At 56.5% G+C, this 21648-nt stretch overlaps 2 protein-coding genes across 4 annotated transcripts; both read left to right on the top strand.

Annotated features, from left to right (window-relative positions):
* The first annotated feature begins 1396 nt into the window (after nt 1–1396).
* On the top strand, nt 1397–6487 carry PRR14 (proline rich 14). 3 transcript variants are annotated; one of them, XM_082856330.1, is made up of 12 exons: nt 1397–1576; nt 2369–2440; nt 2565–2733; nt 3377–3498; nt 3571–3760; nt 4047–4090; nt 4293–4402; nt 4702–5290; nt 5427–5496; nt 5579–5670; nt 5943–6014; nt 6105–6487. In XM_082856330.1, the coding sequence occupies exons 2-12, from the start codon at nt 2418–2420 to the stop codon at nt 6382–6384; spliced, it is 1761 nt and encodes a 586-aa protein (XP_082712456.1). In that variant the 5' UTR covers nt 1397–1576; nt 2369–2417; the 3' UTR covers nt 6385–6487. The 3 variants fall into 3 exon arrangements, with proteins under 3 accessions (XP_082712456.1, XP_082712455.1, XP_082712454.1); XM_082856329.1 differs by having other exon boundaries at nt 1547–1576; nt 5427–5502; nt 6165–6487; XM_082856328.1 differs by having other exon boundaries at nt 1547–1576; nt 5427–5502.
* A 1502-nt stretch (nt 6488–7989) lies between these two features.
* Nucleotides 7990–20355, top strand: FBRS (fibrosin). Its single transcript, XM_082857106.1, has 18 exons — nt 7990–9505; nt 9788–9967; nt 10707–10742; nt 10863–10892; nt 11959–12007; nt 12099–12399; nt 13769–14070; nt 14276–14481; nt 14597–14641; nt 14917–15012; nt 15249–15317; nt 16098–16127; nt 16508–16579; nt 16890–17010; nt 17116–17196; nt 18100–18183; nt 18309–18516; nt 18615–20355. The coding sequence occupies exons 1-18, from the start codon at nt 9050–9052 to the stop codon at nt 19204–19206; spliced, it is 2958 nt and encodes a 985-aa protein (XP_082713232.1). The 5' UTR covers nt 7990–9049; the 3' UTR covers nt 19207–20355.
* The last annotated feature ends 1293 nt before the right edge of the window (nt 20356–21648 follow it).

Raw genomic sequence — 21648 nt, 5'->3', positions numbered from 1 at the left:
CTCATCAAAGTTGAGAGGGAGCTCTACTCACAGCTGGAAGCATCACCATACCAGCAGGGAACATCCTCAGGCACCTGTGTAGCCGGCCCTGCTCCAGCGGGGAGAGAGAACACTTCTAGTTGGAAGAGCTGTTGCTTATTCGCACCAGAAGTCTCACCATGCATTTCCAGAGGCCCCAGCAGGCCTTGTGCTACAGAGAGTCACTGTAGTCCCAGAGACCTATCTGGATGAGTCCTTGGTTAGAGTCGGGAGTCTTCATTTTCCACACCAACTCTTACCGATGCTGTTCTTTCCACATCTTCCTTTCTGGATCATTACTCTTATCACTCAATCCCATAAAAGAGAATTATGCTGGGCTGAGTAGGTCACTCCGCACCTTCATCTCAGACCCAGGATTCTAGGCTCCAGGCTTTTTTGTTCTATCAAGAAAATAAATACTAGGGAATCCCCTGGCGGTCTAGTGGTTAGGACTCCCAGCTTCCACTGTAGGGGGCAGGGGCTCGATCCCTGGTCGGGGAATTAAGATCCCGCATGCCCTGGGAGCGCGGCCAAAAATAAATAATTTTTTTTTAAATAAAGAAAAAGAAGAAGAGTACTAGCTTGGACCAGGGAATCCTGGGGAAGGAGAACTAGTGGAGGCATGGGCTTTGGTTAGGCAGTGAGGGCGCCTTCACAGTACAAGAAGCCAGTACATGCCCACTACCTCCCCACCAACAGCAGGCTCCTGGTATAAAATTTCCGTAACGCAGCCTCTCTAAGCAACAGGATTCCATCCCCGATCCCCTACTACTAAGGACTATTTACACACCCCATCAGCCAGGCCCCTCTTGAAAGAGGGCTCGTGGGAGCCCCAGAGAAAAGCGGACCCATCAAGCACGCCACGGTGGTTACTGGTTTCCTGCAATGACGCCTCTGTACTGAGCCCTCTATAGAACACTCGGGTAAAGTGAAGCTCAATGCCCCACCCTCTTCCCCACTTTGACCGAGCCCAGTCTCTCCAGGCCACCGTGCGAGCAAAGGAGCCTGAGGCGGCACCAGCCCTAGCCAAACTCTTCCCTGCAACGTGAGAACCCGGTTCAGGAGCCTTCGATGGTACTGGAAACGGGCTCAATGGGGCCTCTCTAGGAAATTGGGAATTTCACATATCGTTAGCACTCAGTTCACGTTTATTGGCCTAAAAACGAAAGAACCGGAAGATGCCCTTAAAAAACGTGGCGGCAACCTAGCTTCAGGACAGTTGCCTCAATAGCTCAAGAAACTTGCCATAGCCTTCGGCCACTCACTGACCGGAGAAGATGACGCCGTCCGGTCTACTTCGGTTCATCTGGTTCAGCGTAATCTGCCCTCAATTATAATGGCGGCGCTGCCAAATTTGGCTTCTTGCCCCTAGGGATGATGGCCGCCAGGCGGCTTCACTTAGTTTCTCACCACCCCGGAAGACGGGGACCGGCGATTGGGCGGTGCCCCAAGGCTTCGAGAAGAAGGCCCTCGGCGGTTGGGCAGTGCTGGGTAAGGCTAGTTTTAAAGGAGCCGGAGGTGGGAGCCGTCGAAGACCCGGGATCCGCGGGAGGCGGCGGTGAGCGGCGCGTGGGGGAGGGCACCGAACGGCTGCAGAGAGGGCGGGAGGAGGGAGGGAAAGAAACTTTTGAACCATCTGGTCCCCGGCTGGGGAGAGAGCTGGGCGGGGATCAGGGGAGGGCGGAGGGAGGGGGTCTGTGGGCGGGACCTCCCGGGATTGGAGTGAAGGGGGGGTATCTGCTTGACAGTGGATCCCCAGGGATCCGGACTGAGTTCCTGATGCTCAAGCTCGGGCCGCCCCTGTCTGAGTGGAGCTTTGCAGAGCCGAAGCTCACAGGGAGAGGAGGATCCTCGCGCGGCGTCTGTTTGGAGGAACCGCGCTGTAGGATTCTTTCCGCGGGGGTCTAGTCTAGGGGATCTAGTGGGAGTGGGGAACCGTCGGCGTGTGGGAGTATTGCTTCGGAGTCCTCGGCCACTCGCTGGGGGTGGATGAGAATTGAAGAGGGTTCCGGCGGAAACTGAGCCTCCGAGGACTGGGATCCCAGCTGATCCCGGGGGAATCTCCGGGCGGAATCTGCAGGGACAAAGGCCCCAGGAGGCTCGGGCCGTGGGAGAACGGGGGCCGCAGCAATCCAGGTTTTCGCGGCCCAGACAGGGCGCGAGTGATCCGCTGGTCGCTGCGGCGGCAGCGGGAAGACACCCGTTCCTGGCAGCCAGGCGGGGGCGCCCTTACGCGCCCCAGGGCTCCGGCCCGTGAGCTACCGGGAGCCGCGGGCGGACCATGAAGGGCGGAGCCCCACGGGAGGGGCTGGCCTTCACTCCCGGCTCCCCCGCTCCCCCCCTACCCCAGGCTGGAGCCTGGGATCCCCCAGGGACTCCCCGGAGCCGCCGCTTCCCCCATGGACTTGCCCGGGGACTCCAGGTGAGAGCGCACCCCGCCCGCCTGTCTTGAGCCCGGGAAACGGGGAGCCTGGTGGCCGTACCGGGGAAACCACAGAGCCAACAACAGGCTCAGGCGACCGTCCTCTGCTTCTCTCATCCTCCAGCCCGCCTGGCCGGCAGGGTCTGTGCCGCCAGCCCCTGGCTCGAGCGTTATGGGGAGCCAGGAGCCCCAAACGGCCGAAGCTGCAGCCCCTCGGGGCCCCTTCGCCGTTGGAAAAAGCCTCTCGGCGGGTCCTGGCCGTGGTCCTGGAAGATGTCATGGCTGCCCACATGGTGAGCCCCTTGAACTGAGAGGCCCCCTTCTCCCTCAGGTCCCCTCAGTACCAAAGTCAAACTAGATCACTAGTGAGGATAACTGAGGTCCAAACACCTCACACTCACACTCGTCCATCAGGCAGCCTCCCTAATGCTAGATTTTTTTTTTTTGTCTTTTGTTTTTCCTTGGCTCTCACTCCAGCCTGGAATTGGGCAGTGTCTCCAGTGCCCATTCCCCACTACCAACTCTGTTGGGCTGAAACCACATCCCTACAACTCTTAAGTATGAGAAACCCTTCTGCTTTCTTCCCAGCCCAACTTCTAGGCAATCCTTGGGAAGCAGGCTGAGGACTTTGGCTCCATTGCACAGATTAGAAAAACTGAGGCCCCAAATAGGGCAGTGACTCACTCCAGGTCACCCTCTCCTTTTCATTTCTTCAAATAGCCTGGGTGACATTATCCAGCTCCCACACCAGCAGCTCAGGACACTGTCATATCTGGCCCTTAATTGAGGGCCATCACTGACCTCTTCTTTGGGGATCTTGGATGAATTCTAGCCACGATTTGTGTCATTTTTGTGGCATAGGGCACTGTTAGGCACAGGGAGGTCCTGTCCAGCCTCATTCCGTCACCTTGCTCTTGACACTTCCTCCTCCCCTAGGTCCCCCTGGTGCCCCAAGAGGAGATCTCCACCCCACGGCACTGCAGCAACCGTCGGGATTCTGTCCACAGCCATCCACCTGCCTCACCACCCCGACAGGCCACGTGGTCCCCACAAGCCAGGTGAGCATGGCAGGATGGGGGGTAAGCTGGGAACACAGCTGAGCCCCACTGATATTCCTGGTCCCTCTCTAGGCCTCCCGACCCACTGCACTTATGCCGAGAGCCCTTGAGCCGTGTGCATCGGCCCCATTCCACACTGAGGCGGCGATCAAGGACAACACCTGGCCCAGAGGAGGGCCCTTCACAAAAGGTGGACCAGGCCCCCCAGCCCACTCTGGTGGTGATGCTAGAGGACATTGCCAGCTCCAGACCCCCAGCGGAGGTATGGAAACTTCAGGGAAAGATGTCAGGAGTTCAGCTGGGGGCAGGCATGCCAGTGGGCATAGAAGACAGGGGTAGGAGGGCTGAGTCTGGGGTGGATTTTGCTCAGAGCAAGGAGGACAGCGTTTTAGGGCAGAAGACACTGTCTGAGCAAAGACCTATATGAAAAAGTCTTTAGTGTGAACCCAGGCAGGAATCTGGAGACCGAGAGAGTCGGGATGTGGGAAGCTACGGAGACTACAGGGGGCTTCCCTGCCTCCTCACAACCATCCCCTGTTTATATCCAGGGCTTTGCCGATGAGACTCCCAACTTCACCGTCCCAGCGAGAAGGTGAGAGGGCTGGGGAAGGGATTATCAAGATGTGCAGGCAACAGCCATTATCCAGGCAGCCAGAGCTAGGGGCATCAGAATTTACATGTCCAGTCCTTCCTTGTAGCACTTTCAGAAGCCTTAAGGGACAGGGGATATGCTGGCTCAGGTGGGATCTGAATCTGGAAGCTTCCTCAGCCTTTAACTTGCCCCTTCACCCCAGAACTGAGCCAAGGATGATGGTTCACCAGCCAAAGCCTCCACCCAGGGATGTGGAACCCTCATTCCAGCCATCTGCCCTGTCTGCAAACCCTCTGGAGAGCCCACCACCAGGTAAGGACTCAGATGGATGAGACTTGGGGTTCTGGAACATTCTAGCTGAGCTTAGAAGTGTGAGGTGACGAGTTGGGGATGGGGCTTAACCCCCTCCTGGGGCAGAGCTTGGTGTATGAAGATGGGGTTTAAACTTCAGAGACCTGAAGCTTAACTTCTAAATTTAGGGCTTGGTATTTTAGGGATGGGCTTATTCCTCTTGGGCAAAGATTAGTGTTTGGGGAGGGACTAAGGCTACTGAAGTGGGGCTTAGACACCTGCAGCTGAGGAATACCCACCTGACCCTCTCCTTTCCTCAGCCCCAGATCCTGTTCTGGAGCTCCCATCGACCCCACCGCCATCCAGCCTTTTACGCCCCCGCCTCAGTCCCTGGGGCTTGGCCCCCCTCTTCCATTCCGTCCGCTCCAAGCTGGAGAGCTTTGCTGACATCTTCCTCACACCCAACAAAGCCCCACGGCCCCCGCCCCCATCACCCCCCATGAAGTTGGAGTTGAAGATTGCCATCTCAGAGGCCGAGCAGTCTGGGGCTGCTGAGGGCACTGCATCTGTCAGTCCCCGGCCCCCTATCCGCCAATGGCGGGCCCAAGACCAGAATCCCCCAGCACCTCTCCCTAAGCCCTCTCTGGGCCGAAGCCACTCCTGCCCTGATCTGGGGCCCCCCGGCCCAGATACCTGCAGCTGGCCCCCTGCTCCACCCCACCCAAGCCGGCCACGGCCTCGGCGGCACACTGTGGGTGGTGGAGAGATGGCCCGAGCCCCGCCACCCCCTCGGCCCTGTCTCCGGAAAGAGGTCTTCCCTCTTGGAGGAGTGGGAGGCTCTCCTCCCCTCGTCACATCTTGCTCGTCTACCACGTCCACTTCTTCCTTCTCTGAACCTGCAGAACCCAGGTAGTGCTCTTGATAAACCCTCCTTAAAGCTCTGGCCATAGTCTGGGCCCAGCCTCCTTCCCTAGTATCCAGTGGGCAGGAGATGGGGATGTTGCTGTGAATGCTGTTTGGCCCTGAGCTTTGACCTTCTCTGCAGGTTGAGCTCAACCAAGAGGAAGGAGCCAAGGGCCTCAGAAGACCAGGTGCTTTCAGACCCCAAGACCAAGGTAGAGGTACAGATGAAGGGGGAGGAGACAAGTGGGAGCCTGAGCCCATGCTGCACTTTTACACTCTGCCCCGTTTTTGCAGAGCATGGGAAAGGTTTCTCGATTCAGAATACGCAGGACACCGGCCCGTTCTCAACCAAACCTTACACCAATGGGGCTGCCTCGACCAATCAGGTGAGAGGCTTCTTGTGCACGGAGCTGCCTTGGCCAAACAGGTGTAGGCTCAGATCCCCTGAGTGTGGCTTCATCTCCTCTCAGGGAGCACAGTCCAGCTTGGAGGAGTCAATTTGGTCTGGACATGGTTTATGCTTAGAACCATTTGTCTGCCTCAGGCAGCACTCCTGGCACGTCCTAGAAACTGAAACACAGACCAGGCCTTGACTATCCCTTCTCCAGGCCCACTGGCCCCAGGTTTCTCAGAGGCCTCTGCTCCTCTTTGCTCACAGGTTGAACAAGAAGGAGTTCAGCTTAGAAGAAATTTACACCAACAAGAATTACCAGTCACCCACAACCAGGAGGTGAGAAACTTTGAAGGCTTGGGGGTGACAGAGGGAAATCTGGAACCAGGGGGCGTGCTGGTAACCAGCACTCCTCCCTGCCTGGTCCAGGACCTTTGAGACCATCTTTGAGGAACCCCGGGAGCGCAACGGGACTCTGATTTTCACCAGCTCAAGGAAGCTCCGGCGAACTGTAGAGTTTCGGGACAGTAGTCTTCCTCGATCCCGGCGGCCATCTCGCGGGGCCCGGGCTGCAGCTGGCAGGACCCTTACTCCCAATCTGGCCCCCAGCCCAGATGTAGGACCCCTGCTGCAGCAGCGACTGCAGGAGCTGGATGCCTTGCTCCTGGAGGAGGAGGAAGGGGATCGAGAGCGGCCCCATCGGACTTAGAAGCTCCATCTGTTTGTCCATCCGTCCTGGAGGGAGGGGAAGTCTCTGAGACAGTTATATTTTTTTCTCTGTGTTTCTAGTAAAGTTTTCGATATGTTTCTGATTCTTTTGTATGTCTCTAGCTGAGTTTGAGATTAACTGGCAGTACTGGTTGATGTTTCTACTTTGGCACCTGAAACTGGGAAACGGGAGGAACCAGGGAAGATGATGAAGGTTGGATATAGGGAGGGGGTAAAGGAATGGTCATTGGAGATACCCTCTTGATTTGAGAATTTTCCTATGTGGAGGGATACTTCTGAGTATGCTCCAGAAGCTAATGTGACCCTGGTCAGGGTTCTCTCAGTTCACTTACATCAAGGAGGAGACCGAGGGAATTTCCTGGAAGTCCAGTGGTTAGGACTTCGTGCTTCCACTGCAGGGGGCACGGGTTTGATCCCTGGTCGGGGGACTAATATCCCGCAAGCTACGCAGCGCGGCAAAACACAGGAGACTGAAAGTCCCAGAGTGGACTAAGGCCTTGTTCAAGATGGTCCTGAGTTCCTCCTAACACGCAGGCCAGGAACCTGCTGCTGGATTCAAGAGCTAAGAGTAATCAGCTGTAATTAAGCACCTACAACAACCTGTCACAGGTAATTGACCTACACATAGCCCTGTGAGAATTATACTCATTTTATACATAAGAAAAGCAAGTTGACTCTCAGTGTAATGTCCACATTAAAAGGGTAACCCAGGCAACCAGAGGACACAAGCGGCACTGTACATCTTTCATAACTTAGAGGCAGAACAGAGCAGTGGTAAAGAGCACAGCCTGGAGCTAAGCTTCTTGAGTCCAAATCTTGGTTAGGAAACTAAATGTGCATCAATTCCCTTCTCCATCTGTAAAATGGGGCCGATAGCAGTACTTTTCTAAGACACTCCTCATTGTCAAATGAGTTAATATGTGAGGAGGTGCCCGGTACTGTTTTTTTCTTGTTAGCACGCGGAGACCACAGGCCAGCACTCTCCCACTGCACCGAGCGATAAATGGGATGCGGTTTCCTTCCCGCGCGGCTGGCGCTCTCAAAGCACGCCGCGTGCTCTAGCCACCACGCACGGCAGGGGATCCCGCTGAGCTGCCAGCCGGATGGTGGTATCACCACGCGCGTGCGCGAGAAGCCAGGCTGCCTGTGGGCTAAGCCAAGCAGCGGAAAGGGAGAGAAGCCGTTGCTGGCTGTCGACTGGGACCTTCCGCGACCGCGCGCCGCCCAGCGGCCAACCGTCCTGTAGGCCTCGCGCACTACATCCAGATCCTCGCCTTGACGCCGTCAGGAGACGGGCCAATGAACGAAGAGCAGGAAGAGGCGGGGTCATCTGGAGAACCGCCCCAAGCACCTACTTCTAACCAGTCGAGTCACAAGACTTGATGAAGGGCGGAGCTAATCTGACATACCCAATCCAAGATTTGAGGGCGGTTACATATTACTCACGCCCCCTAGTTTGACTCCGCCCTTCGTCCTGACGTACACTTCTCAGCCTATCAACGACTAAGGCTGTGGAGGGGTGAGGGGGAAGGGGGCGGAGAGTGGGAGGAGGCCGAGAGAGGAAGGAGGCGTAGGCTGAGAAGGAAGAGGGAGGAGGGGCAGGGAAGTCCTGGCGGAGAAGAGGCCCAAGACTCCAAAGGAGACGACAGGAGGGTGAGCTGGAGTTCCCTCGCTGCCCAACAGCCGTTTCGGATCCCTTAAGACGCAAGTCAGACAGAGACGGAGGAAAGGAGGAAGAGACTTTTATGTCGGCAGACAGACAAGCTTTACCCGTCACCGTTGCCTCACATCCGGGGCTTTGGAGGGCTGGCCCCCGCGGCCCCGCCCCCCCCTCGCGCCTTTCATGGCGACCGGAGGCGGAGGCTGGAAGAGCTGGGCCTGGAAGAGGCCCCTTTAAATCTCCTTAAAGGGGTGGCCATTGATCTCGGCGGACTACAACGCCAGCCTTTAAAGGGGAAGGCACCGAACCAGATGCTGACAAATTGAGAACTGTACTGTTGGGAGAAGTGGAGCTAGTGGGAATTCTCACCGCCACTTCTCCCCCACGCAAGAAGTCCTTTAAATTCAACTTAAAGGGGAAGTGGCCGCTTGTGGAGGACTAGAAACTAACTCCCGAGCCCTTAAAGGGGTGGCCTGGTGTTTGGAGAACCCTGGACTCTTTAAAGGGGTGGCCTCTTTTAGCCGGCGGACTTGAGGCACTTTTAAAGGGGAGGTCTGCGTTTCGGGGCGAGCTTTCGGCCCCTGGTAAAGGGGTGGCCCTTCCTCTTCCTCGGGGAGAGTTGTCTCGACCCCTGGCAGGGGGCGGCCACCGAACTAGGCCGGTCGGACACCGTTGGGTCGTCTTAAAGGGGCCAGGGGCTGGACAGCTTGAGGCCTTGCCTTAAAGGGACGACCGCCCCGTTTTCGCCGCCTCGGCCCCGCCGGCCCCACAGGGGGGGCTCTGAGGCTTGTCGCCCCGGGGGCGGCGCCGGCTCCCCGGGCCTTGGCCTTGGGGCAAGCTCGGGGCCACCAGATCCTGCTTTAAAGGGGAAGCCGTGGCCCTCTCGTCCCTGTGCAGCCGCCAGCGCCGCGCCTGCGACCCCGGGCCTCCGGACAGGCCGTTTCGGGGCCCGCCGCCTCCGGATGCGGCGCTGAGGGCGGTCGCCATGGAGACGGCAGCGGCCGCGGCTCCGGGCCCGGGCTGGTCCGCTGAGGGGGAGCGGCGGCGGCGGCGCTGCTCGCGCCGAGACCGAGACCGGGAGCAGCGGCGCCGCCGAGGTCCCGGCGGCGACGCGCCCCGGGCCCTGTTGGCCGCCCCGCGCGGCTCCTCGTCGTCGTCGTCGCCGCCGCCGCCCGCCAGGCCCTGGTCGTCAGCTTCGTCTGGAGAGCGGCCCGGAGGCCCGAGACGGCGGCGGCCGCGTCCTAGGCCTCGGCCCCCGCGACCCCGAGCTCGGAAGCGGCCTGCTGGCTCGGGCAGCCGCGGGGAGGAGGAGGAGGAGGAGGAGGAGGGGGGCGCAGACGATGGGGAGGCTGAGGAGGAGCCTGAGGAGGAAGAAGAAGAAGAGGAGGACTTGATCGATGGCTTCGCCATCGCCAGCTTCGCCAGCCTCGAGGCCTTGCAGGTGGGGCCTGATGGGGCCGGGGACCTTTTCAGAGGGCCAGAGAGAAGAGTACGGTGCCTGGAGGGGGTGGAGTTGAGGGGGGAATGCTGGCACCCCAAACCAGAGCAACCGGCTCCTCTGGCCAGGCTGCTGCCCCACCCTGGGGTGGGAGGAGGTAGAGCTAGTCTCCAGGGACCAACCAGGTTACCTGGCCTGAGAGCCACTTTTGGTAGCCTGGTCACCCCTAGAGAGGTCGGAGCTTTCCTTTCTCCATCTACTGTAGTTCCACCTTCTCCTCCACAGAAGGATGCGTCTCTTCAGCCCCCAGAGCGACTGGAGCATCGGCTGAAGCATTCTGGGAAGCGGAAGAGGGGGGGCTCCAGTGGGGCAACTGGGGAACCAGGGGACAGCTCTGATCGAGAGCCTGGCCGGCCCTCTGGGGATCGGGCCCGAAAATGGCCCAATAAGCGGAGAAGGAAAGAGGTGAGCTTGTCCCAAATCCCTGTCCTTTAAAACTCTTTGCAGAATGTTCTTCACGTAGATCCATTTTCCGTCAGCAGTGCTGCTAATGGTAAACAGTGACCCCAGTCTCTAAGGGCAAAGAGAAAGGCAGAGCAAATTTGAGCTTCCACTGCCCCATCCAGGTCTGACAAAGACATGTCCGCAGTCAGACTTGCCTGCTTTTGGCCGACACTATGTCTGCTTCAAAACATATTGATAATTTAGAAATATAGCAAAGGAACTTAGTTGAATCATAAGTTAGATATGGTGTCTGCACACCTTTTCAAGTCGGTGTCAGTATAGCAGGAAAGAAGCAGCCTTTGAGCAATTACCTAGATGAAAACCTGAGAAGCAACAGAAGGCAGAGATCTGGGAGAGATGCTGCAGAAGCCCACATGAGGAAGCCACTCATTCTGTCTGGGGGATGGGAGGAGGGTTGTGGTTAGGGAAAGCCCCCTGGGATGTCTTAGTCAGGCCTTGAAGGATAGTCATAAGTTTGCTAAGAAGAGAAACAGGGCTAAGTTGTTTTGGGCGAAAACACAGAGATGTGAGAATCTGGTATATTTGAAAAATTGCCAGAGCATTGAGAACAAGGGTGGGCAGTAGAAAGGGATTGAGAATAGGTCATGAGGGGCCTTGAGTGCCTTGCCGGGCAGTTTAGACTTTATCCAAAGGCCTCGCCAGTCAGCCTCCCTTACCTCTGGACTCTGGTCTTTCTCAGGCCTCCTCCCGTCATTCTCCGGAAGCTGGATACATAGTAAGTGCTCTCCACCTGTACCAGCCCCTCCCCTTTTGCTCCCTGTCTGAAATTCCCCTCTCAACCTTTGCCCCCACTCCTCTTCCCTCTTGTGACACCTCTGTCTTTCCTTCTCCCCAGTGTGACGCGGAAAGCGATCTGGACGAGAGGGTGAGTGGGGCTAGAACTTGTTGGGTGGGCAGTATTACAGCTCGTAAAATGAACTGCAGCTTAAAAGTTTCCTTGTGCAGCAGACAGAGTCTCCCCTTAAGTGGGGAACGTGTGTTAGGTTGAGCCAGAATTAGATTTTTAGGGAGGAAGTATGGGGCAGGGGATTGAGAAAGTAAGTGACAAATTATATTTGGTAACTAGAGCCAGTTGACCAAAGAATCAAAGGCCCATGCCTTGCTCTGCCATCCTTTCCAAAGCCCTTGGAGATACCAGTGGTTCTCCACGGAAACCTGGAGTGGCTGTGGAATCCAGTTGGTCCTTCCTGCTAGCCATTAGTCTGTTCCTGTAGATTAGAGTCTGAGCTGAGACGATGGTCATGGCAGTGAGAACACTAAACCATTGTAGTCAGTTTAAGAATATATCCTGTAAAGGTATATTTCATTTTATCCTTAGGGCTGATGTGCTAATTTTGAAACAGTGTGTTCTAACGGTTGGTGCTGTACTCCTGTAACTAACTAAATTTGTACTCCCTGATGTGTGTCTTGCTGTAGTTTAAAAAGTTGGCTGGACAGGAACTGTGGTGAAACAAATAGTACTTGTCTATCCAAACGGGGCAGCCACTATTGGGAGAATAGCGGCCCATTCTCAAGAGAACCTGCAAGTCTGAGTTTTTAATGAGGAATCTCCAGATTTCTAAATATAAGCAATTAGTTTAAGAATTTTGCTAACGTTTATGGACCAAACAAATCTATAAGCCAGGTAGGCATCTGAGCCAGCAGTTAGTGATAGCTGACATTTTTGATTTGCTTGTTTCTCTGCTACTTCATGCTGCCTCAGTTCAGTCCTCCCAGCCTATCAGATTCTCAGGCTCGGTTGCTCTACCCTTTTCCCCAAGCATAGGGCCCCCTAGAGCCCACAATCTTTGGTGGATTTCAGCTAAGTTGATGGAATAGACTTGTCACCACTACCAGTTCCTAGCAGACTCCAGAGGCTGTTGGCCTTCCTGAGTGAGGGCCCGACCTGACCAGAACCTGACCCTGTCCCTGTCCCTGTCCTTCTTCCCCAGGTCTCCGATGATGACCTTGACCCGTCCTTTACTGTCTCAACCAGCAAAGGTTGGTCCCAAGGGCTGGGGTTGGAGACAAGGGAGGGAAATTGGGTGAGCGTGGACCTCAACTGAATATATCTGCTGTCCTGCCTTCACAGCCTCGGGCCCCCATGGCGCCTTCAATGGGAACTGTGAAGCAAAACTCTCCGTAGTCCCTAAAGTGTCGGGCCTGGAGCGGAGCCAGGAACAGCCCCCAGGGCCCGACCCGCTGCTAGTGCCTTTCCCCCCGAAGGAACCACCGCCTCCACCGGCCCCTCGGCCTCCTATCTCACCCCCTGCACCCTTGCCGGCCGCCCCCAGTCTGCCACCCCCACCCCAGCCCCAGCTGCAGCTTCGGGTCTCGCCTTTCGGCCTCCGCACTTCCCCCTATGGCAGCAGCCTGGACCTCAGCACTGGCAGGTGAGTGGTCCAGGGGTTTGGCCTGGTCTGGAAAGGCCTGGTCATTTTGGTGTCAGCCCCTGCATTCTGTGGCTGGGATATGGGATGGTACCTGTGGGATATGACTTGAAAAGGGATTCGGAGGCTAAAAAGCTTGAGAGATGCTGGGTGGAACACATCTGAAGAGATTACTACAGGACTTATCAGAACCCTTATATATTCACATAGAGGGGAATCCAGTTTGTGTCGTTTCCCAATTTTATTTGCTGGTGAGACATTTTCTCAAGGCACATCTGCTAGGTATAGTGTTCTTTGGAACATACTTTGGGAAATGCTGACATCATGATTAAGAGTGCTGGCTTTGGTGTCAGTCAGACCTGGATTCAAATTCTTGTTCTGCCACTTAATGGCTGTGTGATTTTCGACAAGTCACTTAACCTCTCTGAGCCTTGATTTCTTCTTTCTGTAAAGTGAAATAATAGTACCTTCATTGTAAAGCTGTTGTGAGGATTAATTACGAATTAATGCAGTGTTTCCCAAAGTGTGTACGCTCTTTGTTAGTGGTATGTAAGTGCATTTTAGATGTTATGCGAGTAAAATTTTTTCAGCTCTGATGTGTTTTAAAAAAATATGAATAGTTCCTCAATCCCTTTATTTCACGTGTTACTGCTTGGTGAGGCTAAGTAAAAACAAACTGAGTTAAGTTAAAGAAGTAAGCGGTACAGGGGGTTCCATGGATGCGGCAGCAATTGGGAAGGTGATGTGGAATGTTGGAGACTTGGATTAGCATATAAAGCAGGTGACAGCACTTGGCCTACAGTAAGTGCTCACTAAAGGGTAAGAATCACTGACACTGTTATTATCATCGATGCTGTCTTTGTTATTATTGTTATCATCATTATCATTCTCTTATTATTGGGAAAACTAAGGCTCAGAGAGGGGCAGTGACTTGCTCAAGGTCACCCAGGGTGTTAATGGCAAGATGGGCCTAGAATTCAGGTCTCCTGACTCCTAGGCCAGGCCAGGGCGGTGCTGCTTCCACTGTCTTAGGGTGGGAACCCAGGTAGCCTGTCGTAATTAAGCGTCAAAGTGAACGATATGTTTTGTGCTGTGGTCGAGTCAGAAAAGGGAAAGTCACGTGGCCAGAGGCGTCAGAGGCAGCTGTGTGGAAAAAGAGACCTAGAGAAGGAGAGAGGGGGCTGTTGGGTGTGGGAGGTACCTCAGTCTGAGGCTGGGTTCTCCGGGTCGGCGGGTGGGGGTCCTGGGGGCCAGGTTCTACCACCTTCCATGTTGGAGAACCAGGGTCAAGGTATCGCCCAGGCTTCTGACCCCCTCCCGTCAGAGCTGGCACCTCCCAACCCCTCACTCATCTCCCCACTTCTCTCCCCAGCTCTTCACGGCCGCCCCCCAAGGCCCCGGCCCCTCCCGTGGCTCAGCCTCCCCCCTCATCATCCTCTTCGTCCTCTTCCTCCTCATCTGCCTCCTCCTCGTCCGCGCAGCTCACCCACCGGCCCCCGACGCCCTCACTGCCCCTGCCTTTGTCCACCCACAGCTTCCCCCCACCCGGGCTGCGGCCCGCACCCCCACCCCCCCACCCCTCCTTATTCTCCCCTGGCCCCGCCCTGCCCCCGCCCCCTCCCCTGCTGCAGGTGCCAGGGCACCCTGGGGCCTCAGCCGCTAACGCCCTTTCTGGTGAGTTTGGGGTCCTGGCCGGGGGGTGGGGGGCCATGGCCCCGGGCTTGGGCCCAGTTGGCTTCGGGGCATCTGGACCTTAGCAAGCAGCAGGGCGTGAGGAGGGAGCGGCTCAAAGCCAGAAGGGAAGGCCAGTCACCCGGGCCCAAGGAGGCTGACACGGTGGCTACAGATGTTAAAGCCTTCTCCCCCTCCCCTCCCACAGAGCAGGACCTGATCGGCCAGGACCTGAACTCTCGCTACCTGAATGCCCAGGGTGGCCCCGAGGTGGTGGGGGCAGGGGGCTCTGCCCGGCCCCTGGCCTTCCAGTTCCACCAGCACAACCACCAGCACCAGCACACCCACCAGCACACCCACCAGCACTTCACCCCTTACCCCCCGGGCCTGCTGCCACCCCACGGCCCCCACATGGTGAGCTCCTCATTGGGCCGGTGATGAGGCTCAGAGACCTGGGGGGAGGGTATGGCTTCCAGGGGAAGGCCCTGGGTTCCTGGCTGGCAGCTTACTCTTCCCTTCTCTTCCCTAGTTTGAGAAATATCCAGGAAAGATGGAAGGCCTTTTCCGGCATAATGTGAGTGTGTGAGAGTGTGTGTGGGTGTGTGGGTGTGTGGGTGTGTGGGTGGGTGTGTGGTGTGGGTGTGTGGTGTGTGTGGTGTGTGGGCATGGATGCATCAATGCGTGTGGCCCTGATTGTTGGGGTCCAGTCTTCAGCTTCAAAAGCAAGAGCCTTGAGCCTGGGAGAGCTCCCTGGGGGGGATTTAGGGTGGAGGCCAGAGGACTGATGGGCAGACCACAGATGGGCTGCACCTCCACCCCCAGCTTGGACTAGTCCCCTTCTCTCCACAGCCGTACACGGCCTTCCCTCCCGCAGTGCCCGGCCTACCTCCGGGCCTCCCGCCGGCTGTCTCCTTTGGCTCCCTGCAGGGGGCCTTCCAGCCCAAGGTGAGCTCCCAATCCAGACGACACCACCACCTCCCACCCCTTACAAACCCGGATATCCCTGGATCCATTTACCTTCCCATTCCCCAAAACCATGCCCATCCTCCTGCCCTCCCCTTGTGGACCCAGGTTTCTCCAAAGCCATGCTCCCTCCCTGTCCCAGCCCCCAGCTTGGTTTTAGATCCCTCTTATGCCTGGTGTCAGCTCTCCTGACTGATCCCTCCACTCCCCTTTCCCAGAGCACGAACCCCGAGCTGCCACCACGACTGGGGCCAGTGCCGAGCGGGCTTCCCCAAAAGGGGACACAGGTGAGGGGGGCCAAGGCAGGTCCTCGGGTAGCTGGAAGATCTGTTGAGGGAGAGCAGGGTTGACTTGAGAGTGAACCACTGATTCCTCCCTTTAATATATGGTCAGGGGTGTCTCTGAGGACCTGAGAAGAGGGAATTTCTATAAATGAAGGATTTCTTAGGCATGAGGGATAGGAATTTCATGAAGTCGCCCCAGAAATAAGATTCCTAGGATGGTGGTTTTTGTAGGGGTTTTCAAATTTTTTAAGTCACAGCACTCATTTTTTCAAATGACATCATACCAGGAAGTTCTGTCCATAAAACAATGAAAAGATAAGCTGCTTCTTTGTGAAGTGACATGGGGAGCAGCCTTAAAGCCCAGGGCTTTGGGAACATCTTGAAAAGCACAGGATCTGTTTCCTAAAGGAGAGACTAGACCAGAGGTTTTCCAGCTTCTTTTAACAATAGTAAAGGCTTTTTTCTAAAGAAATCTTAAGCAGATCTTCATTATATAAAGCTGTTTATCAGATAGCTACTCTTCTTCTCTGAGAAACCTGTCCTGCCTGCCCACTAACCCACTCCACAGCCTTCCAAGCAGGGCACCTCCTTGGAGCCAGGTTCAGTAACTTGGTGCTGGAGGGGAGGTGCCTGGAGTGGGAGAGATGGGGAAAGGAAAGGTTTGAGGGAGCCGCACACGGTCTCAGGGAGGTGTTTGGGGGGGCATTGGGGACTGTGGAGATGAGGTGCCCAGGTCAGTAAACAGGTCTGAACTGCTGCCAATCTCTGCTTTGCTATTCCCAGATCCCTGACCATTTCCGGCCACCTTTGAGGGTGAGTTTGGTGAGGACCTCAGGCTGCATGAGGCTGGGGGCTGGCGTCAGGGTGTTTGTGTGAGGGGAGGGTCTTGCTTGGGAATAAGCAAGAAGCCCAAGACGTGGAGGCAGCCAGATGTGGAACAGCAGGAAGCGAAAGGCTTGCAAACCGCAGACCTGGGTTCAGACACAGCTGGCCGTGGGACCTTGGGCAAGACAGTTTATCTCTCTGAGCCTCAGTTTCCTAGGCTGTGAAATGAACCTAGTCATCCCTCAGGTGTAGGGGTGATGAGTGGGGACGTTGTGTGGCAAGGCTGGGCCCAGGGCCAGGTCTGGAGTGGGTGATGAGTGAACATTCTTTCCTTCCCTTTCCCTTTGGTCATCCTTCTGGGGCGGCAGAAACCAGGGAAGTGGTGTGCCATGCACGTGCGCGTGGCTTACATGATCCTGAGACACCAGGAAAAGATGAAGGTACTGGGGCCGGAGGGCTGGGGAGAGTGGGCCTGCCTGAGCTCTGGGCGTCTACCTTCAGCAGAGCTTGGCAGAATCTTGGCCAGAAATGTTCCCTCCTGTCCCTGGTCACTGCCTGAGCAAGTCCACAGTTAGCACTAGGTTCTCTTGCTAACTGGGGGGTGGTCAGAGAAGGCTCTGAGAGAGGCAGAGGCCCACCCAAGCCCTGTCTTGGCGCCAGGCAGCCCTCGGAGGGGGCCTCGGGGTGGAAGAGCAAGAGCGGGACCACACCTGGCTCCTCACTCACTGCCCCTCTCCCTGTCCCACGCAGGGCGACTCCCACAAGCTTGACTTTCGGAACGACCTCCTGCCCTGCCTTCCGGGGCCCTATGGGGCCCTGCCCCCTGGGCAGGAGCTCTCCCACCCGGCCGCCTCCCTCTTCACTGCGACTGGTGAGTCTGGCCAGCCCTCTCTGGGCCTGAGGTTGCCCACCTGTAGCCCGAGGCCCACCTTGCGTCCACTCAGCCTCATCAGAATCTCCCGCCTCTCCGCCCCAGGTGCCGTCCACGCTGCAGCCAACCCTTTCACGGCAGCTCCCGGGGCCCACGGACCCTTTCTGAGCCCCAGCACCCACATTGGTAAGAGCCAAAGGCATGTTGGGCAACCTAAGCCTTGTCCCTGAGTTCCAGGAGGTGTTAAGCTGGGGATAGAAGTTAGACCTGAGAGGCAGCTGGAATGGAGGGTAGACCTGGTTCCACTTGCTTTGTGACCTTGGGCAGGTTACTCTACCCCCTCTGAGCCTTGATCTCATCCTCTGTAAAATGGGATAGGGAAGGGCAGAGTAATCGCCAATCCCTGACAGCTCAGTCACTGTCTCTGAAACTAGCCAGTGGTAGTGGGGAGTGTGCCACCTGGGAGAGTGGGGTGGAGGAAGGCTGTGCAGGCCCAGCGGAGAGCATGGTCACTGGCTTCCAGTGATCTTGGCAGGCTTCTTGGGGAGATTTATCCTGGGTTTGGATGGACGAGGAGGAGTTGAGCCGGCTGGCCTAGGAAAAGGTGTTCCTAGAAGAGGAAATTGTGAGGTTCCCGCAGCTTGCTAGTTACATGTTCTGACTGGCTATGTGACATATATACGAAGTTAGGGTCAGGTTGGGAGCAGCCCTGCATGCAGGTGGGAGGAAGCTAGCTGAGGCCTTCAGGCAAGTGGCTTGCTGTAGAGCTGGTCTGGGTGGCTGGTGTCGGGGGCTATGGGGTAAGAGCCTGACCTCTGGAGTCAGAGGCCCTGGATTGGGGGTTCCACTCACTGGTAGGATGACCATTGATTGGCAAGTTACTTCACCTCTCTGAGCCTGTTTAATCATCTTTAAGTGGGAATGCTCCCGTCTGCCTCATGGAGCTTGTGAGGTTAAACAACACGTTGCACCTTAAAGCTCAGTGCTTTTCTGGGGCCTGCTTGGTGATCAGCCTCTTCCCTGCCAGTCCTTGATGCCTGCTCAGAGCCGGCCGCCCAATGCTCTGACCATCCCCCTTTTCTCCCACAGATCCCTTTGGGCGTCCCACAAGCTTCGCCTCCTTGGCTGCCCTCTCCAACGGGGCCTTTGGAGGCCTGGGCAGCCCCACATTCAGTGAGTGCTGGGCGGGGTGGGGTGGGGGCAGTGGGCTCCTGTGCTCAGGCAGGGGACTGGGAGGATGCCTGAGTGGGACCTCCCACTCCTGGCTCCCATCACTTTCTACTTTGTCTTCTGTCTAGACTCCGGCGCCGTCTTTGCCCAGAAAGAAAGCCCAGGGGCCCCACCAGCCTTCGCCTCCCCGCCAGACCCATGGGGCCGCCTGCACCGCAGTCCTCTGGCCTTTCCTGCCTGGGTCCGGCCCCCTGAGGCCGCCCGGACACCAGGCTCAGACAAGGAGCGGCCTGTGGAGCGGAGGGAGCCCTCTCTCACTAAGGAGGAGAAAGACAGGTGTGCTTCCCCGCCAGCCCCCACCTGCCCTGCCCTCCTCCCTCCCTTACTTCAGTCCAACCTCCGGAGTACCTTCATCCTCTCCTCCCTGCCCCCAGGGACCTCCCCTTCTCACGGCCCCAGCTCCGAGTTTCTCCTGCTACTCCCAAGGCGCGGGCTGGCGAGGAAGGGGCCAGGCCAGCCAAGGAATCGGTGCGGGTAAAGGAAGAGCGGAAGGAGGAGGCTGCTGCTGCTGCCGCCGCCGCCGCCGCTGCCGCCGCCGCCGCCGCCGCTGCCGCTGCCGCTGCCACCACCACCGGGCCTCAAGGCCTTCACCTGCTGTTTGAGAGGCCCCGGCCACCCCCCTTTCTGGGCCCTAGTCCTCCAGAGCGCTGTGCTGGCTTCCTGGAGCCAGCCTGGTTGGCAGGGCCCCCTCGCCTCTCTAGGCCACCCCGCTTCTATGAGGCGGGTGAGGAGCTGACTGGACCAGGGGCTGTGGCTGCTGCCCGCCTCTACGGTCTAGAGCCTGCCCATCCCCTGCTATACAGCCGCTTGGCTCCACCGCCGCCACCAGCTGCGGCCCCGGGAACCCCTCACCTTCTCAGCAAGACCCCGCCAGGAGCCCTTTTGGGGGCACCACCTCCACTTGTGCCCGCCCCTCGGCCTAGTTCCCCACCTCGGGCCCCTGGCCCAGCCCGGGCTGACAGGTGAGGGAAGGGGAGGGGCAGGGGCATAGCTCCATCCCCCTTTTCTTTTGACAAGGTCCTAGAGCTGAGGTTTCAAGCCGGGGCTGGAGGGCAGAGGTCATGACCTCACCAGCCACCTCTGAGGTCGTGGAATCTGGGAGCAGTAAGCCCCAACCCCCACTGGATCAAGCATCAGTTGGATCTTGGGGTCACTGGGAGGGCAGAGGTCACAAGCCTTTAGAGAGGTGTGTGTGTACATGAGAGTGGGGGTCATTTCAGAGGTCATAGCTCGTGATCTCCTGAGGTGCACCATCGCCCCTTCTGAGGGCCCCTAGGCCCTTGGCCTGCCTCCCCAAGGGCTCACTAAGCCAGAGGCCAAAGTGCCCCCCTCCTCTTCACCTACCACCCAAGTCCTCATGCCCTCTCAGGGCTGGGGGAGGAGGGGCTAAAGGAAGGGGGGTTCCATGTACATATTTATCTCCTCTTCCACATAGCCCCCCAGACCTTTTGTACATTTTTACAGGGGTGCCCCTCCCAATAATCCCCCTTCCTGGTTAATTAAATCCTAAGACTGGTGCTGTGTTCCTAGCCTCTGGCCTCTCTGTGGGGGGAGGGGGGATTGCAGTGGGGAGAGCTGGGAGGGAACAGGCAGGAACCCAGGGCTTATCCCTGGAAATCTGGGGCCCAGCAGGAGGTGGACCAACAGGAAAAGGGACCTGGGTACCTAGGCTAGAGAGAAGGGCAAGTGCTTCCTGCTTGGCTGTCAGCCCAGGTTCCCCCCACCTGTTCCTGTTACCTCTGTGTGCCCCCATCCCCAAAGGCGCAACCTCTAAGCTTCAGACTCCACCTTAGTGGCTTGGTCCCCCCCCACTCTATTTCCAAGTGCCCCCAGGATTCCTGGGCCTTGCTCTCCAGAACCCTGTTCCCCAGAACCCTGCCGCAGGCTCCTTAAGGGGGGCCAGAGAAGGTCACCATGTACCACACACCAAAGAAGGGGGTTGGCCCGGGGGTGGGCAACACAGGCAGCTTCTTCAGCAGCCTCTTGGCAGCAGCCCCAGCCTTCCCAAAGCAGCAGGTGCCCCCAGGCTGGGGCCCAACCTAGAAGGCAGGGGTTGGTTTAACAAAAACATAACATTGACTTTTTTCCCCAGTGGGACTTATTCTGTAACATGACTTGCGGATATTTATATAAAAATGAGTGTTACAATGAGGCCCCTTGGCTCCTCTTTGTGTGTGGGTCACCTGGGGGGGATTGGGCTGGGTCCTGGGGTTGGGGAGGGATGAGGACAATATTGTCCATGTCCTGATGAAGGTTTTCCCCTCCTTCCCACCTGGGCAATTTGTTCTACTTCTGGATGGATGGATTGGAGTGTTGGGCACTGAAGTTTTTCACATTTTTCTACAGTCCAGGAGTACATATTCCAGTTGACCCTTGAACACGGGTTTGAACTGCACAGGTCCACTTATACGTGGTTTTATTCCCAATAAATACTTCATACAGTACCACATGATCAATGGTTGGTTGAATCTGTGGATGTGGGACCACAGATATGGAGAGCCAACTATGGGACTTGAGCATCTGAGGATTTTAGTATCCATGGCAGGTCCTGGAATCAATACCCCAGGGTCAACTGTGTGTAAGATTCAAGCAATAGGGCTTCCCTGGTGGCGCAGTGGTTGAGAATCTGCCTGCCAATGCAGGGGACACGGGTTCGAACCCTGGTCTGGGAAGATCCCACATGCCGCGGAGCAACTGGGTCCGTGAGCCACAGCTACTGAGCCTATGCGTCTGGAGCCTGTGCTCCGCAACGAGAGAGGCCGCAATAGTGAGAGGCCTGCGCACCGTGATGAAGAGTGGCTCTCGCTTGCCGCAACTAGAGAAAGCCCTCGCACAGAAACGAAGACCCAACACAGCCAAAAATAAATAAATTAATTAATTTAAAAAATGCTTTATAAAAAAGAAAGATTCAAGCAATAAAGACAGCAAAACTAGATCTCCCGTTCACATGTCAACATACCCCAGCCCTGCACCCTTCCCAAGGTAACCACTGTCAGTCATTTGGTATTTGTGTTTACCTGCACATATATATGAACATGGATAGTAGTTAATGTTAGAAAAGATAAAAGATCTATAATTTTTAAAAAATCAGTATTGGTTTTTCTTTTATACATGGTCATTATAAAACAGTTCAAATACACAGAAATACATGAGAAAGTGCCTCATGATCCCATTCCTCAGAGATGCCACTGTTAACTGTTGGGCATATTCTTCCAGTTATTTTACTAACTGTATGCTCAAAATGTAATGAAAAAAATGGGATCCTGTGAAATGTACTATTTTACAACTGTCTTTTTACACTTAACATCATTCTTTGATGTAATCATAAAAACCAAGTGACGACTAAACTGAGCTAGAGAAGCTGGCTCCCACCCGAGCCACCCAGAATTGACTCGTTCCAAGTATACC

The sequence above is a fragment of the Leucopleurus acutus genome, assembly GCF_964270905.1.
Source record: "Leucopleurus acutus genome assembly, chromosome: 16".
Taxonomy (NCBI): Eukaryota; Metazoa; Chordata; class Mammalia; order Artiodactyla; family Delphinidae; genus Leucopleurus; species Leucopleurus acutus.
This window is presented reverse-complemented; position numbering and strand designations above follow the sequence as displayed.

Excerpts from the sequence above, each read along its gene's own strand:
- PRR14 (XM_082856328.1), top strand. The coding sequence starts at position 2,418 with ATGGACTTGCCCGGGGACTCCAG. Across the intron at positions 3,499-3,570 it reads ACGTGGTCCCCACAAGCCAG|GCCTCCCGACCCACTGCACT; the intron begins GTGAGCATGGCA and ends GTCCCTCTCTAG. Across the intron at positions 4,403-4,701 it reads TCTGGAGAGCCCACCACCAG|CCCCAGATCCTGTTCTGGAG; the intron begins GTAAGGACTCAG and ends TCCTTTCCTCAG.
- FBRS (XM_082857106.1), top strand. The coding sequence starts at position 9,050 with ATGGAGACGGCAGCGGCCGCGGCTCCGGGCCCGGGCTGGTCCGCTGAG. Across the intron at positions 9,506-9,787 it reads CCAGCCTCGAGGCCTTGCAG|AAGGATGCGTCTCTTCAGCC; the intron begins GTGGGGCCTGAT and ends TCTCCTCCACAG. Across the intron at positions 17,197-18,099 it reads GAGCCCCAGCACCCACATTG|ATCCCTTTGGGCGTCCCACA; the intron begins GTAAGAGCCAAA and ends TTTCTCCCACAG.